Source organism: Hypanus sabinus, chromosome 3 (assembly GCF_030144855.1).
Source record: "Hypanus sabinus isolate sHypSab1 chromosome 3, sHypSab1.hap1, whole genome shotgun sequence".
In the NCBI taxonomy this organism is placed as follows: Eukaryota; Metazoa; Chordata; class Chondrichthyes; order Myliobatiformes; family Dasyatidae; genus Hypanus; species Hypanus sabinus.
This window is the reverse complement of record NC_082708.1, coordinates 123,008,789-123,026,847: the sequence shown is the minus strand read 5'-3', so window position 1 is coordinate 123,026,847 and position 18,059 is coordinate 123,008,789. Positions and strand designations below refer to the sequence as shown.

Genomic DNA, 18,059 nt, shown 5'->3' with positions numbered 1-18,059 from the left:
AAAGTCAGGAGGCATAGCTGGGTGGATTCAGAATTGGCTTGCTCACAGAAGGCAGAGGGTGGTAGTAGGAGTATGTTCTGCCTGGAGGACAGTGACCAGTGGTGTTCTGTAGGGATCTATTCTGGGACCCTCGATCTTTCTGATCTTTAAAAAAATAATTAAATAAATAATTAGATGATAATAAGTAAATAATGCCAAGTTGAAATTAGTCCAGGACCAGCCTATTGGCTCAGGGTGTCTGACACTCCAAGGGAGGAGTTGTAAAGTTTGATGGCCACAGGCAGGAATGACTTCCTATGACACTCAGTGTTACATCTCAGTGGAATGAGTCTCTGGCTGAATGTTCTCCTGTGCCTAACCAGTACATTATGGAGTGGATGGGAGACATTGTCCAAGATGGCATGCAACTTGGACAGCATCCTCTTTTCAGACACCACTGTCAGAGAGTCCAGTTCCACCCCCACAACATCACTGGCCTTACAAATGAGTTTGTTGATTCTGTTGGTGTCTGCTACCCTCAGCCTGCTGCCCCAGCACACAACAGCAAACATGATAGCACTGGCCACCACAGCCTCATAGAACATCCTCAGCATCGTCCAGCAGATGTTAAAGGACCTCAGTCTCCTCAGGAAATAGAGACGAGGTGATTAGAGGGAAGTATAGGGGAATATCAGGGGTAGTGTCATTCTTTTCACAGAGAGGAGGGTGCACTGCCAGGAGTGGTAGTAGAGGCAGATATTTATGAGACTCCTAAATAGACACAAGGATGAAGAACAATGAAGGGCTATGTGGGAAGGTAAGGACTATGTTGATCTTAGAGTGGGTTAAAAGGGCCAAAGGGCCGGTGTTGTGCTGTACTGTTCCATGCTATGTTTTTTCATGCTTGTTCCACACTTCTCCAGTACTTTACTCATGAAGCCATATTATCCACACTTCTTGGCACTTTCTTTGCAGCTTTCACAATCTCTTGCAGCAGAAGATAATCCACATCTGCAAGTCGCTGCAGCAAACTGACCCCATCACGTCCACTGGTCAGTCGCTTAAAGGGACAGGTTGCTGGCAACCATTATCTGTGTCACCACAGAACCAGCGATCAGCAAAACGACATTGTTCATTCAGGAAAGTGATATGTTCGTATCCCATCCTCATTTCCCATTACCACCTTCTGCCCTATAACCCCATCTACATGCCCGTTCCCTCACCATTATCATTCCCTTTTCAATTTTATATTGCAGAGTCTTAAAATTTACCTGCTGAGAAGGGCAGAGTCAACCCGTGTGTTAGACTTTTGTCAACTCCAGACTTCCTTCCATCACAAGCTGTCCTTAAATGGGAAATCTATTGCCAGTTCTTCAGTCAGGTGACGGAAAACGATACTGGAAGTTAACTTCCTTTCCACACTGATTAGTGAGATGGATCATTGTCCTTAGAGCTCTCCTCCTGGGGACCCAGACTCCCTCTGCACACCTTTACTGGTCTGCAACCTTTCCCCTACGCCAGATAACCCTAAGGAATTTCTAAAGTAACTGTAGTTGCTTGGGGTAGTGCTTGTACACCTTGTAGGGTACTCCCTGGTACTGAGACCAGGGGCAGAACTAGCTCTGGCTGCTTTGATTCTTTCCTGGATCTCCTTCCAGCAGAGCTCCTTGACATTGAGCTCAACCGCAGGAGGAGGAGGATTTACAAGGGCGCTCTGTTGCCCTAGCTCCAGCTCCCTCTCTAAGTCGCTGAGGGAATTCTGAAGGTGTAGATCCATCTCTTGTTTGGAGCTTCCGAGGTGGCCACTATGGCTTCTGTCCTAGCAGCTGCTTGGTGAATCAAAAAGAGCAGCTTATTTTCTGGCTCTCTCTCTCTCTCTCTCTCTCTCCCAGCCTGCCCTGCGCACTGTCATAAGCTTTCTTCTGAGGATGTTACAGAACTCAGCAACTTGGCGCTCTGTACTGCTTAGTGTATTTTGCCTGCCCTGTGGTTTATTGTGTCAGGGGATTTTCTGGCTTTCTTCTCCGTTAGGCCAAAGCTGTCAGTAGCACAACTGACAATGATAATTGATAAGGTCTGGAGTCGTCTTATCAACATCTCCCTTGGCTATTATCTCAATGATTTGGCCTATGTCTTCCTCAAACTGCAGCCATTTCCTCGGATGGCTTGCTGGAGGCCACTTAACCCACCAGTGTTCTGCCACTCTGCCTGGAGTGGGAGTTTCTAGCACTTGGAGGTTCTGGGCACTGAATAGAAATTATACAGTCATTACCCTGTGGCTATGCTGCCATTCCTGGTATGACAAAGGAATTGTGACATGGTGTCCTATGACACTTAGGATTACAACTGCCAGATCCAGGTTAACCAAGCACCCTCCTATTGTCCTCTCCAACATAGAACATATGAATCATATTAATGCGATGAAGAGAAACTCATTTATTGGGCTAATAGAACAGGAGAAATGTTAGTCTCTGCTGTTCAGACTTGCTTTCTTATGTATTGCCAATGCTGTTTGTTGGTTAAACATCCATGAATCAATTTACAGCAAAGGCATGAATTGGGCATTGACATCATGCATGTGCTCTTGGATGTTTTGATGTTAAGGAAGAGCCCCAAAATTTCAAGCGTTGAAGAACACAAAAATTCAGTTTTCGCCCGGGGCCAGGAATATTAGAGAAGTTGGGTTATACCAGAATCCTACATCACTTATAATCAGGCAATGTGACCCACAATTTTGCTTCTTCTGCATTGCTGCAATAAATCACTATCCTAGGATAACCCAGCAATTGCCTGTCGATGTGTTTTAATCAGAGTGGTAGCCGGTATTTGTAATAAAATAAACATGAACACCGAAAATCATTAGCACCCAGGCTTATATGTTGTGCTATCAGTTGGTTGTGAATCTGTGAATGGAAAGAACACACACTGAACATTAAGTTCTTAGCAACCTCAACTAATGTTTGAAAAGTTCAGATATTGTCAAGGAAGTAAAGAATGCAGCATAACATTGTGAACTATTTTCTAATTATTTTTTCAGGTTAATGGTGTGAGCTTCATACCTCTGACCCTGGGTCAGGTGGTCATCAGGTGGGATGATGGTTGTGTCAATTCAAAGTAAGTACTGAAATTAAACTAAGCAATTTTCAAGTGTGGGGGCAGATGAATGTGAGTAAATCTTCAATGTTGTTAAGGGAAGTTGGAAAGGCTGTTAAAAGGGTATTTAAAATGGTGCCCTTTATAAATAAAGGGACAAGGGGAAGTTTTACCTCACCACCCCTTGACCAGTTCTGAGGTGTTGTGGGTGTGTCAAATGAGAACAAAGCAGGAATTGGAAAAGTAATGTGAAACCAATACCAAGTTGTATCAAAGACAACCATTTGAATCTTCAAATGGATACATGTTGCTTCAGTAGAATTAATTTCATAGTTATAGTACTAAACACTGATACGACACAATACATTGTTTAGCCCAACCGTCTGAGAATGAATTTCCATGCACTGATAGACATATTATTGTTTTTTGTTTTGTTTTTTTAAATTTTTTTTATTGAATTTTCAAATGGTTACAGAAGGAAAAAAAATTATCAACCCTTCCCCCCTCCCCCTAACATATCCCTGTAGAAAGAGAAAAAAAAAGAAAGAAAGAAAGAATGCCTGGATATTGGAAGATCCCTACATGCTCCATGGAGTTCATAATAGCTTTAGTATATATATTTATTTATTTCCCCAAATAACCAATAATTTTATCTTCGGAACACCTATATATTTAATCCTATCTTTTGTAAATAAGGGCGCCAAACTTACAGAAATATTTCATATTTATCTCTTAAATTATAAGTAATTTTTTCAAATGGAATGCAGCTAAAAGCTATATCTATTTTCATTTTCTTAATGTATGTTAAAATTCATTTTCTTTTCACCGGTCCATTAAGCCCATTAACATTAAAACTTTAAAAATTCAGTAAATTAGTCATTATTTTTAACAGGTTTACTCCAGTCTATAGTACAACCTAACTTTTCATCTTTCGTAGTACCTTGGGGAATCTTTTTAAAATTCTTTGTGTTGCTATGTGTCTCTCCCCGATTGTCCAGGCAAAGAAAGAAAGATTAAAGAAAAATAGATTATAAAAGAAAAAAATAACAATACCCCCCTACTAATGTTGTGAATAAAAAAAACACAACATTACCCCCCTCCGTTGTACGGGTCATGGCAATCGCCATGATTACACATGTGAATCCTGTAGCAATCGATCCGGTTCCCCCAGCTCCCCCGTAACATAAAAAAGTATATATAAGAGAAGAAAAAATAATATCACTATTCTCGATTAATATTTCTCAAACTTTTACCTTTCTCCCCCTGTATCATATAATTAAGAATATATTTAAATATTCTTCTGTCCTTAAACATCCATCAACTCCATTCACTGTCCCTGTCTTCATCTTTAATCCGTTTCACTTTTAAATCTTTGGCTGTGGTTAGCGAATATTTGGGAGTTCTTGTGCAAATTCTTCTGCATCCCAATAATCAGTAAAAGATCTTCTTTTTTCGTCATCTAAAAAAATTATCAGGTTGCCGGGTGGCGCAATATAAATTTATAACCTTTTTCCCATAAAACTTTTTTTGCTGGGTTAAATTCTTTCTTTCTCTTCAAAAGGTCATAATTTATATCAGGATAGAAAAGAACTGTTTTCCCTTCTATCATCAATGGCCCGTTTCTCTTTCTGGCACGTTGGGCAGCCGCCTTCAGGATCTTTTCTTTATCTTGATATCTTAAGCATTTTATCAAGATTGATCATGGGTTTTGATCAACTTGAGGTCTTGATCTTAAGGCTCCGTGAGCCCTTTCAATTTCAATTAACTGGGTTCCTTCTTCCATTTCCAAAATTTCCGGAATCCATTTTTGAAAAAAATTTATTGGATCCTCTCCCTCTATACCTTCTTAAAGTCCAACAATCTTAATATTATTTCGTCTGCTAAAATTTTCAAGTACATCCACTTTTTCCAACAACCGTTTTTTTCTGATGTCCAGGCAGAAATATTATCTTCCATTTTATTCACTCTATCAATGGTGTCTCCTGTTGTTTCTTCCAAGTTTTTAATTTTCTTGTCCATTTTGTCCTGTCTTTTCATCATTTTATCAAACATAGTCTTCATATTTTTAATATTTTTATTACTTTTAATGCTTTTAATTCATGCATTATTTGCACCAAAGATTTTTTTATGTCTCCAATATCACCTCCAACCTCTTCCTGTTGCTCTTCTTTGTTCGTCTCTTCATCTTAGTCTGATTTATCCAGAGAATCTGATTCCACCTCATATTCACTTTCACTTTCAGTTCCGATCATAGCTGGGATTTGTAGTTTGGGTTGCTCGTGTTCGCGCATGCCCCTTCCTTCATGCATGCGCAATTCCTGTTGCTCTTTTGTTTTTGGAAACGGTTGATGTTGCCGCAGTTTCCTGTTCTGTATCGCCAGAGATAAAATGCACTTGAGCCCAAGGCTATCTTAAGACAATCCTGAGTAGTTTATAAGTAATTTTAAAAAAGTATTTACTAACTTTTCTTCACTTAAACATTATTTTACTGTTTTTTTAATGGGAGAGCTGGATTTCCACATCTCGATCCTACGTCATCATGTGACGTCCCCCCCCAGGCATATTATTGTTGAAAAGTAGTGATTTTGGCTAGGCAAGTTACTCCGGGCTAGGTGAGTGTAAAATGTATTGATTAGTTTACTGAACTGCAGTAACTTTGAGAATAAAATTGTCTGCTGGAGTCCATGTCTTTGTAATTTTACAGTCATTGAGGTACCTTGTTACAGTTTGACATGTGCATGCAAGGTGAAGGAACAAGATTTTGTACTAGAGTGTTGTGCTGATGTCCTGCAAACAAGAGTGATGGACGCTGGATGTGCATTGGATGTCCTCAGCGGTTAAAAAATGGTAGTGTTGCAGATGGTAATTGATCATCTTTATAATGGGAGATTATGATGCAGATCTCAACATTGAATATTAATCATTATTTATCTATTAGGTACTATAACACCTTCTAATTATTTCAGAATTCTCAATTTGCATTTCAGATCTCCAGACATGTAGCCTTTTTAAACTTCTATTAGCTGTAAGGAATGTAGTGCCATTTTGTGTCACTGAATGATATTACAGCAATTGCAAGCCTGAGATCATATTGTAGGACAATGTAGTTGGTAGAAACATACCCAGTGTTGAGTTGGGATTCACTTTAAGAGGCTGGTTTGACGTGATGACGTAATGACGTGGCTTTTTTACAGCGCTTTTTGTTCTGTGTTTGGACAACAATAAAAGAGTTGTTACTGTTTCCCTTTAACTTAAAATGCCTCTGCCATTTGATTTATGAAAGCCTACATTGCTGACCCCAATGCTCTAGGATGATTCCAGAGTTATTCAACATGTTAGCCAACTCAGTTACTTTGAAACTACCAGAGTTTTGGGAGCAAAATGGTTGGTTTGTACAAACCGAGGCCCAATTCATGCTGTGAGTTATCTCTGCCGATGACGCCAGGTATTACTACATAGTAGCACCTCTCAGTAGTTCCATGGCAGCAAGAGCGGTGAGTCTGCTTGAGCGCCCCCTGGAACTCCATAAATACAGCATGCTGAAGGCTCACCTGTTACAGAGTTCTGGACTTTCAGAGTTTGAGCACGCCAAACAGTTGCTCTCCTTGCCCAGCCAGGGGGATATGAGGCCTTCAGAGCTACTGGACCACGCACTGCCTCTCCTGAGAAATCACCATCCTTGTTTTATTTTAAAGAGCTCTTCATGCAGCAAATGCCTGAACAAGTTCGCATGACCCTCGCTATTGCACCCATCAATGGCTATAGGGACCTTGCTAAAATGTTTGATAGTCTACACTCAGTCAATCAGAGGTACATAATTCCTCCTCCCGGTCAGCGGGTCTCCAACACACACAGACGTCGGTCCTGTGCTTTTACCACGCTCACTTTGGTACAAACGCCAAGAAATGCCAACTGCCTTGCAGCTTTGACGGTGCCAGCACATTGGGACATCAGAGGTCTGTGAACACCGTGGGTTTTGACTACTGTTCATTACAGACACCCTTTCAGGCTGACATTCCTTGTGTGACATGTGTGCTGCCAGTATTGTCTATTGATGAGAAGCCAAGGAAAGATGGAACCTCGCTGGAGGCTGCCAACAGCAGCAGGATCCAGACTTGTAGGGCAGGACGGGTGATGCTCTGCTTCAGTGGGCGACATTACACATGGGGCTTCGTCCTGGTTGGAGTGTGCCCCGTGTAGATCTTCTGTGTGCCCAATGACTGCCGAAAAGTCTTAAGAACAGCCAGCTTGTGGATGTCAAGGACCTTGGGTCAATACCCCTGTAGGATCCCCATGACTGTGTCAAACACATGCACCACCGCAGGTGAGTTCACTCGACTGCTGGGTGAATTCCCAAACCTCATCAAGCCTACATTCTCCACTACAGTCACTAAACACGGGGTCCAGCACCACATTTCCACAACTGGCCCGTCAGTCCATGCCCAAGTCCATGCGTGTAGACTGGACCCAGAAAAGCTGCAACCGTCAAGGTCAAGTTTGCCTTGATAATCCCTGGGCTTTACCCCTCCATATGGTCCCTGAGCCCGATGCTGGTTGCCACCCATGTGGCGATTACTGATGCCTTATTGAGGCCACCACCCCCAATCGTTACCCAGTCCCACACATCCAAGACTTCTCAGCACGTTTAGCTTTTAACTTTTTTTCTAAATTTAACTTAGTTAGGCACTAACTAGCCTGTGTGCTCGGAAGACATTCCCAAAATGGCTGTGGCAACCCTGTTTGGCCTCTTTGAATTTCTGCACATGCCATTTGAACTGAAAAAATGCAGCACAGACTTTCCAATGGCTGATGGATTCTGTGTTAAAAGACTTAGATTCTGATTACCTGATGACGTACTTGTTGCTAGTGCATCGAAATCCAAACACATATTTCACCTCCACACACATTTCGAGCACTTAAGCCAACACAGGTTGATTACTAATCCTGCTAAATGCCAGTTTAGGTTGTCAACCATTGACTTTCTCGGGCATCACATCCCCGCAGAAGGTGCGAAACCCCACCCATTAAAGGTAACCACTATTACAGATTTCCCAGCGCCCCACACTACTAGAAAATTACAACAGTTTTTAAGCTCTTTTTAAATGAACTTCTATCCCACTTCATTCCACGAGCTGCTGAATTTACGCTCCCCTTAAAGGCAATGCCACTAAGTAAGCTCTTTCCAATGTGAACCTACTGGTCCACCTTTGCCATCACTACTGATGCTTCAGACCACGCTGTGGGCACTGTGCACGGACAGTTGATCGGAGGTGTGTGGCAGCTGCTCACCTCTTTCAGCCGGCAGCTCCGTCCCCTTGAAAGTAAGTACGGCCCATTTGACTGTGACCTTTCCAGTCTCTATCTGGCTGTCTGCCATCTTCATTTTCTTTGAGAGGGCCGCCATTTCACAGCATTCGTTGACCACAAACCCCTTGTGCATGCGATGGCTGAAACATCAGACATCCCCTTGGTCTGCATGGCAGCAACGCCACCTGGGCTACCTATCCGAGTTCTCAACTGGCATACAACACATCAAGGGGCTGCATAGTGGGGAAGAACTGGCATAGATCTGGCCAAGTGTGTCAAACCCTGCAGGCCCTCAGAGCGGTCAGGGGCTGGGGGCTGAAGCTGATGAGTTCGATGGTGGATGTGACATACAGTCAAATAGATAGACAGAACACCAGATGTCCAAATGTTGTGACTAACAGCAAAAGTAGCAGGGGGAGAAGGGCTCGGCTTATGTGCGGGAACGCTACAGCTGAAAAGATTAATACAATTTCATCCCAGTGCAGGAGAAAAGCTGAGAGCCAAGTGTCTCTTTTTAAATTGCTGGGCATTTTGCACTGTCTATCTGGGTCCTCTGCATAAAGTCAGGAAAATTTTGAAGAGGCATCTGAAATAAATTATACCTGGAAACATGTGCTGAACTGAAACCAGTGAGGTTCCCAGTGGGACCCAGTGCCAACATCTTGCAGTGTACTCATCTGAAGGGGGCATTGGTCCTTAAGGCACACTTCTGTGGCAACCAAACATCAGCAACGCACAATATGGAATCACAGAGGAGAGAAAGGCTGCAAGCTGTTGCCAAAACTTGGTATTTTTGTGATAACAGAAAATGAAGGAATGATATAGACATCTATTTATTTAAAGATTATCAATACTCAAAACCTGATGCATTATACTCATTACTGACGTTGGTGGACCGTGCTGAAGTCTCTCACATGCACTTCTTTCCTAGCTTGGGGTCCTCTCTCTTGCTTGTTCACGGTACCGAATCTGTTCAAATCCCCTTTGTTTAAAGAGGTTCCTGTGCTTGCACATGTACACTGTTGCCCATCCTACCTATCCATATCAAGTTGTGTCTGTCTATTTCTGAATTCCTTGGGTATCTCTTTCAAAATCTGAAATGTGAGTCATCCACCTCCCTTGTCCTGGTTTTCTGTTGATACTGAGCTTCCTATCTGTCTCTGATCTATCATGTTTTACTCTTACAATAATTCCCACTGGCCTTGACTCCTTTACAGATATGATCTGTTTGAAACCATTATTGACTCATACTTTTATCTGTCTGCATGATCTCCTGCTGTCATCTACTACTCTTTAATTGGAGAAATGAACCAGCTCCCTTGACTGCCAAAGTTCAAATACTGTTCACTTAACTCGATTCCTAAAATGCCCTTTACCAAAAAAGAAGCAGGAGAGAGTCCATAGGTTTCCTTGAGAAGGCTCCTTATGAGAAGTGTCACACCTAGAAGAAGTCCCTTATAGCAATTCAATCAAATAATCAGTGAGATGCGTGCCAGGAGGATGGTCCCGGGCACAAGCAAGGCAGAGAAGCAGACAGGGACAGTCGAGAAGAACCAGAGAGGAGGTGATCACCACTATTGGCCAGTCCCCACTCACCTGAGCAATGCAGAAATAATCATTCTGCAACGTGCTTACAATGATTGCTATGTATTGAAGAGCTCTACCAAGCTATTTCAGTAATTAGACCATGGAGTCATTTAATGAAATAATATGATTAGCACAGTTGGCTTGCAGGTAAGACAGTGAGAAATCATTATACCTAACCTCTGACTTCTCTTGGCTGACTATTGGCAAACTATGCTGACGTTAATGGTAACAGTGTCTACAGTGCATACTTGACTTACCAGGCTTCTTACGGAAAGTGTCTCCAAGAGGGAGTCCCTCACAGCAATTCAGTCAAAGGCCACTTACTCAATTATGCTTACAGATGAGGTTATTAGTGTTCTGATGAATGGCTTCTTCACTTTGCTACCACTGTCCTTAGCCATTGCCTCCTACCTTCTCTCAATCAGTGAATGACGCCTTCATTTGCCCAGGTTATGTGACGCACGGTAGTGAAGTGTCCCACCTGATGGGCGTCTGCTGTAGCCTTCACCTGGATGGAGCAGGACCAGAGGTGACGTCCTCCAATGCATACACGTTCAGTTGCTCTTTTGGGCTGTAGACTGGAGTATGCAGCCAAGAAAATGCAGGGTCCCCATCCCGCTGAGCAGCACCAGCTCTGAAAAACGCCTGACAGTTCACTCTCACCTTTGATGCTTGTATCACTCATACAAGCTGGAAAATTGCATGTGGTGGGAATATGCTGTGGCCACTTGGACAAAGGGCTTCCTGCAACATTTTACAGAGCTCTGTAGAAAGACTGACAGAAGGCAGGTGACACTAAACCAGGCAGTGAGTTAACCATTCAACCAAAGCACTTACATCTTTCAAGAATCACCAGGTTCTGGAATGGTTCCAGAAGACTGGAAGATTGCGAATGTCACTCCACTATTCAAGAAGGGGAAAAGGCAGATGAAAGAAAATTATAGGCCTATTAGTCTGACCTCTGTGGTTGGAAAGATGTTGGGAGTCGATTGTGGTGGGAAAGCTGTTGGAAAAGATTCTTAGAGATAGGATCTATGGGCATTTAGAGAATCATGGTCTGATCAGGGACAGTCAGCATGGGCAGATCGTGTCTAACAAGCTTGATAGAGTTCTCTGAGGAGGTGACCAGGCATACAGATGAGGGTAGTGCAGTGGATGTGATCTACATGGATTTTAGTAAGGCATTTGATAAGGTTCCACATGGTAGGCTTATTCAGAAAGTCAGAAGGCTTGGAATCCAGGCAAGTTTGGCCAGGTGGATTCAGAATTGGCTTGCCTGCAGAAGGCAGAGGGTCGTGGTGGAGGGAGTACATTCAGATTGGAGGGTTGTGACTAGTGGTGTCCCACAAGGATCTGTTCTGGGACCTCTACTTTTCGTGATTTTTGTTAACGACCTGGATGTGGGGGTAGAAGCGTGGGTTGGCAAGTTTGCAGTCAACACAAAGGTTGGTGGTGTTGTGGATAGTGTTGAGGATGGTCGAAGATTGCAGAGGGACATTGAAAGGATGCATAAGTAGGCTGAGAAGTAGCAAATGGAGTTCAACCCGGAGAAGTGTGAGGTGGTACACTTTGGAAGGACAAACTCCAAGGCAGAGTACAAAGTAAATGGCAGGATACTTGGTAGTGTGGAGGAGCAGAGGGATCTGGGGCTACATGTCCACAGATCCCTGAAAGTTGCCTCACAGGTAGGTAGAGCAGTTAAGAAAGCTTATGGGGTGTTAGCTTTCATAAGTCGAGGGATAGAGTTTAAGAAGCGTGAGGTAATGATGCAGCTGTATAAAACTCTGGTTAGGCCACACTTGGAGTACTGTATCCAGTTCTCACTATAGGAAGGACGTGGAAGCATTGGAAAGGGAACAGAGGAGATTTACCAGGATGCTGCCTGGTTTAGAGAGTATGGATTATGATCAGAGATTAAGGGAGCTAGGGCTTTACTCTTTGGAGAGAAGGAGGATGAGAGGAGACATGATAGAGGTGTACAAGATATTAAGAGGAATAGATAGAATGGACAACCAGCACCTTTTCCTCAGGGTACCACTGCTCAGTATAAGAGGACATGACTTTAAGGTAAGGGGAGGGAAGTTCAAGGGGGATATTAGAGGAAGGTTTTTCACTCAGAGAGTGGTTGGTGCATGGAATGCACAGCCTGAGTTAGTGGTGGAAGCAGATATACTAGTGAAATTTAAGAGACTACTAAACAGGTATATGAAAGAATTTAAGATGGGGGGCTTATATGGGATGCAGGGTTTAAGGGTCGGCACAACATTGTGGGCTGAAGGGCCTGTACTGTGCTTTACTATTCTATGTTTTATGAAAAGCATGCGTTCGGGGTACTTGGAGGCACATGATAAATTAAGCCCTAGTCGGCATGGTTTCCTCAAGGGATAATCTTGCCTGATCAGTCTGTTAGAATTATTTGAAGAAGTAACAAGCAGGATAGACAAAAGAAGATCGGTTGATGTTGTGTACTTCGAATTTCAGAAGGCCTGTGACAAGGTGCCACATGTAAGGCTGCTTAACAAGCTACAAGCACATGGTCTTACAGGAAAGATGCAAGCATGGATAAAGCAGTGGCTGCTTGGCAGGAGGCAAAGAGTGGGAATAAAGGGAGCCTTTTCTGACTGGCTGTTGGTGACAAGTGGTGTTCCACAGGAGTCTGGAAAGGGACCAATTCTTTTTATGTTGTATTTCAATGATTTGAATGAATGGAGTTGATGGCTTTGTTGCAAAGTTTGCAGATGATATGAAGATAGGTGGAGGAGCTGGGAATTTTGAGGAAGAAGAGAAACTACAGAAGGACTTTGACAGATTAGGAGAATGGGCAAAGAAGTGCAGATGGATCACAGTGTCAGGAAGTGTATGGTAATGAACTTTGGTAGGAGTAAATGGAGGGAAAATACAAAAAACTGAGGCGCAAAGGAACTTAGGACTCCTTGTGCAGGATTCCCTAAAGGTTAATTTGCAAGTTGAGTTTGTGGTGAGAAAGGCAACTGCAACGATAGCATTCATTTCAAGAGGACTGGAATTTAAAAGCAAGGATGTCATGCTGAGTCTTTATAAAGCATTAGTAAGGCCTCACTTGGAGTATTGTGTACAGTTTAAGGCCGCTTATTGTAGAAAGGATGTGCTGAAACAGGAGAGGGTTCAAAGGAGGTTCACAAAAATGATTCCAGGATTGAATGGCTTGTCATTAATGAAGAGCTTTTGATGGCTCTGGGCCTGTATTCACTAGAATTCAGAAGAACGATGGGTGACCTCATTGAAACCTATTGAATGCTGATAGCCCTTGATAGAGTGGATGTGGAGAGGGTGTTTCGTATCATGGGAAAGTCTAAGACCGGGGATGCAGCCTCAGAACAGAGGGCCCTTCTTTTAGAACAGAGATGAGGAGGAGTTTATATGCAGAGAGTGGTGAATCTGTGGAATTCTTTACCACAGATAGCTGTGGAGGCCAAGTCTTTCTGTATATTTAAGGCAGTGGTTGTTAGATTCTTGGCTGGTCAGGGCATGAAGGGGAGAAGGCAGGAGGTTGGGGCTGAGAGGAAAATTGGATCAGCTATGATGAAATGGCAGAGCAGTCTGAATGGGCCAAATAGCCTAATTCTGCTCCGTTATGTTATGGTCTTATGATAATCTGGAGTGCACTGTGTGTGAAGATATTGGAGGCAGGTACTCACTAAGACATAAATGGGTAAGTGCTGCTAATAGTGATGGTATAAGAAGAGCCAAAGAGTGTGTTTCTGTGCTATATGACTCCATGACTGTGACGCTTGGAGAATGGTCTTTACTTTGAATGTGCAAGTTGGAACATTCATTAAACAAATATGAAAGAATGTAAAAAATGTATCATCTAATGTCATGTTAATACAATAATTGTAAACAATTTTAGATACAAGTTTGTCAAAATATAGAATAATAGCCCTAGAAGGTTATAGGTAGCTCAAAAACATCTCAACAAAATTCAGTAAGAACCTACAAACTGAGAATGTTCTTTACTGAAAGAAGGAATAACCTGTCAGAGTTTGCTTGGTGTAATATTAACAATGTGTGCCTAAATAAAAAAGGTACTTTCTGTAAAAACTTTCAGAAAGATTTCGAAATGGGTGGGGAAACCCATATGTAATTAATACTGTGACATTTTTAAGCAGGTACTTCATTCTAAATTGCAAATATCAATGCAATAGTTCTGGTCGCCCCACTATAGAAAGGCTGCTGAGGCTTCGGAGAGGGTACAGAAGATGTTTGTCAGGATGCTGCCCGGTTTAGAGGGCATGTGCCATCACAAGAGGCTGGATAAATGGGTTGTTTCTCTGGAGCAAGAGAAGCTGAGGAGAGAGCTGATGGAGGTGTGCAATATTGAGAGAGGAATAGATAGAGTAGATAGGGAGCATCTTTTCCCAGGGTAGAAATGTCAAATACCAGAGGCAGGAGGGACATGTTTTGGGGGATTTTTTTGATAGACTTTTTAGGTGGTTTGGCACAAAATTGTAGGCTAAGGGTCTGTTCCTGTGCTGTTCTATGTTCTATCAGTACTTACCATTTTAAACTTGGAGTTAAGATGTGAGTGTCTTCAATATTCACTTTTTTTGACTTTTTTTCAGATGTTTGAAAACATTTGAAGTGGAGTTTTCAATTAATGGAAGAGTTTACAAAAAGATCAATGATATGGACACTATATTTACCATTTTTGTATATGCTCCACCTGGAAAGAGGAAAGGTTAGTATTATACATTCATTTCTGTTTACACAGTGAAATTAACCCAAAAAAGCAGTATAATGAGCAATAAACAATTGCTGGAATAACTCAGTGGATCAGGCAGCATCTATGGAGAAAAATGGACAGCCTTCATTTCAGGTTAAGACCTTTCATCAGTCCACGCCCTTCATAGACATGGATAATATAGGATTAAAATACAATTGTAATTTATTTACTGGTGGCTGCCAGAAATATAATGCTTATAGAGACCACATCACTCTCCTGATGCTGAGATACATTTAGGACACGCTGAGACACATCATCAGTGATGTAACCACCAGCCATAGGATGTTTCGTGTCTTCCAACGTCAGACACTCTCACCCAGGCGACCCAGCCAGAGCTGATCAGGCCCCAGCACGACTGGTCCACAGGTCACACCTCTTGATCCATAGATATCTGGAAGCTCGCTCAGCCCCTGTAATGCCAAGAAGAGAGCAGGTTCTACACAGTGAACAGCCAGCAAAACCTCTATACCCCACCTCTATAGGCTGGCGTCATGCCCTCCACCCCTTTCTCTGGCACTGCTCTACCAGCTCCTGGTATTTAGCTTTCTTACGTATTTGTGAAGCACAAAACACAACTCTGAACTTGTAGGTAGTGCCCTGTCCCCATTTTTAATCGAATGGTTACTTCACTTGATATTCTTTTCCGTTTCTTTGTTTCATACATTTAGAACAAGAACTAATTTTGAAGATATTTTGGTAGAGAATTAATGAAACAGAAATGCGGGAATTTGACCTTCATTTTTTCCTGTTCTAAATGGGAGATGACTCACGAGTTTTGCCTGGAATACTTTATCAAAAGACCTAGTTGAGATTAAAAAGTCACTTTTGCAGTTTGCAATAAATATTTGTACTTTGTGAGTGAGTTTTGACAGTTCACAAAATAATAAGGAACACAGTTGGGATATGAGTACAGACCCATTTCTCCCACCTCCCCTGCTAAGTTTCCCTGTTATGCAAAGCCTCCTCCTACGTATCATGATGAATGGAATATCCACATCTGCACCCTTTTCTCACAGAAGCGTGTATGTCAGTAGTCATGGGGAAATATACAGTCACTTTTCTCATCTACAGTTCATACAGATCAGATCATTACACAGTGCATTTCAAAGTAAAACAGTAACAATGCAGAATAAAGTTCAATAGCTACAGAGAAAGTGCCGTAGAGGTAAAAATTATTGTGCAAGATCATAATGAAATAGATTGCAAGGTTAAGAGTCCAAGTTATCATACTAAGAAGCTATTTATTAATAGTCTAGAAGCTGACCTTGAGCCCCGTTGTGTGTGCTTTCTGGCTTTTATATTTTCTGCCCGAAGGAAGGGGGGGAAAAGAGAATATCCTGGGGGATTGGATTTTTGATTATGCTGGCTGCTTTATGGAGGCAGTGAGAAGTATAGAAAGAATTCATGGCGGGGACGCTGGTTTCTTTCTTTCTTTCTAAATCTTTTTATTAATATTAGTAATATGGACAGAATACAAATGATATATTGATAAAGAAATTACCAACATATAAATTCCATTACATATGAAAAAAAACATACATAATAGTTACAATATAAATGAGTTTACCAAGACATAAGCCATAAAATATATGTATGAACATAGTAAGTCTAAATATTTCATAATATATGATATAAAGAAAACAGAAAAAAGAAAGAAATAAAAACAAAAAAATATAATGCAAAACTAGCTAATCTAATCTAATAACTAATATAGAAGAAAAAAGAAGCAAAAAGAAGAGAGAAAAAAAAGGGGGCTGTTTATAATATCTCACAAAAATAAGTATTCATCAATGCCGTCACTTCCGGTCCTCTCAACATACATAAGCTAAAAGCTGGGAAATCAAATGAACTTGGCACAGGGTCATATTACATCATATGAAAATGTTGAATAAATGGTCTCCATAACTTTTCAAATTTAATAGAAATCTCAAAAGTACCACTTCTAATTTTTTCTAAATTTAAACATAACATAGTTTGAGAGAACCAATTAAATACAGTGGGAGGATTAATTTCTTTCCAATTCAACAATATAGATCTTCTAGCCATCAGAGTTAGAAATGCAATCATTCGACGGGTGGAAGAAGATAAATGCAGTCAGTCTAAGATTGGTAAACCAAACATTGCGGTAAAAGGATGAGGTTGTAAATCAATATTCAAAACTGCAGAAATAATATCAAAAATATCTTTCCAATATTTCTCCAAAAATGAACAAGACCAAAACATATGAGTTAAAGACGCAATTTCAGAATGACATCTATCACAAATAGGACTAATATGAGAGTAAAACTGAGCTAATTTATCCTTGGACATATGGGCCCTATGTACGACCTTAAATTGTATTAATGAATGTTTGGCACATAACGATGATGTATTAACTAATTGAAGAATTCTATCCCAATTCTCACTAGAAATACTAAGACTAAGCTCTCTTTTCCAATCCTTTTTAGTCTTATAAAGAGGCTCTGAACGTATCTTCATAATTATATTATAAAGTTTTGAAATAAGCCCTTTTTGAAAAGGGTCTAATTCAAATAAACTCTCTAAAATATCTGAAGGCACAAAATTTGGAAACATAGAGAGTACAGAACTTAAAAAATGTCTAATCTGTAAATATCTAAAAAAATGAAATCTAGGCAAGTTATAGTTGTTGGATAATTGCTCAAAAGACATGAAACAATTATCTAAAAATAAATCAGAAAATCTTAGTAATCCCTTAGTTTTCTAAGCCGAATAAGCTTGATCTATAATGGAAGGGTGAAAAAAACAATTAGATACAATAGGACTATTTAAAATGAATTGAGTCAACCCAAAAAATCTCCAAAATTGAAACCATATACGCAAAGTATGTTTAACTATTGGGTTTGTAACGTTCTCCTTCGCGTGTCACAAACGCCGAATTTAACGTCGAGATAAACCACAGTTAATAAGAACCAGATCGCAGCAAGATTAACCATTTACTGTTCACTCTTCACATTAACATATGGTGAAAACTGTTGATAAAACAATACAAGATTGATACAGTATTTGTTCCTTCCTTAATATCACATTTCAAGAGTAAATACTTGCAAAGGTGACTATAACTACATTACACTAAGGAGCAGTATACAGGGAGAGTTTACCTGCTCCATTGACTACTTTAAATACACTTCCATGCAAACTATCCGCGACTCTTTAACTAACGAAAGCATAAACATTATCTACCGTCGTTACTTCTAACAGGATCGGCATTAACATCTTAGTTCAATATATCGATTATCTATTAACTTACAGCGTTGCTCTCACTGTGATTTCTCATGCCTGCAAAACAACTTCTGCTCGGGTCTGCCTCGTG

The 18,059-nt window shown here is 41.1% G+C and overlaps 1 protein-coding gene across 3 annotated transcripts in view; it reads left to right on the top strand.

The window, feature by feature from the left end:
• idua (alpha-L-iduronidase) overlaps nucleotides 1-18,059 on the top strand; it is a 197,593-nt gene that overhangs the window by 172,355 nt on the left and 7,179 nt on the right. For all 3 annotated transcript variants that reach the window (XM_059965064.1, XM_059965066.1, XM_059965065.1), the window contains 2 exons: nucleotides 3,017-3,093; nucleotides 14,568-14,683. In XM_059965064.1, the coding sequence (XP_059821047.1) occupies nucleotides 3,017-3,093; nucleotides 14,568-14,683 (193 nt within the window). The remainder of the gene's footprint in view (nucleotides 1-3,016; nucleotides 3,094-14,567; nucleotides 14,684-18,059) is intronic.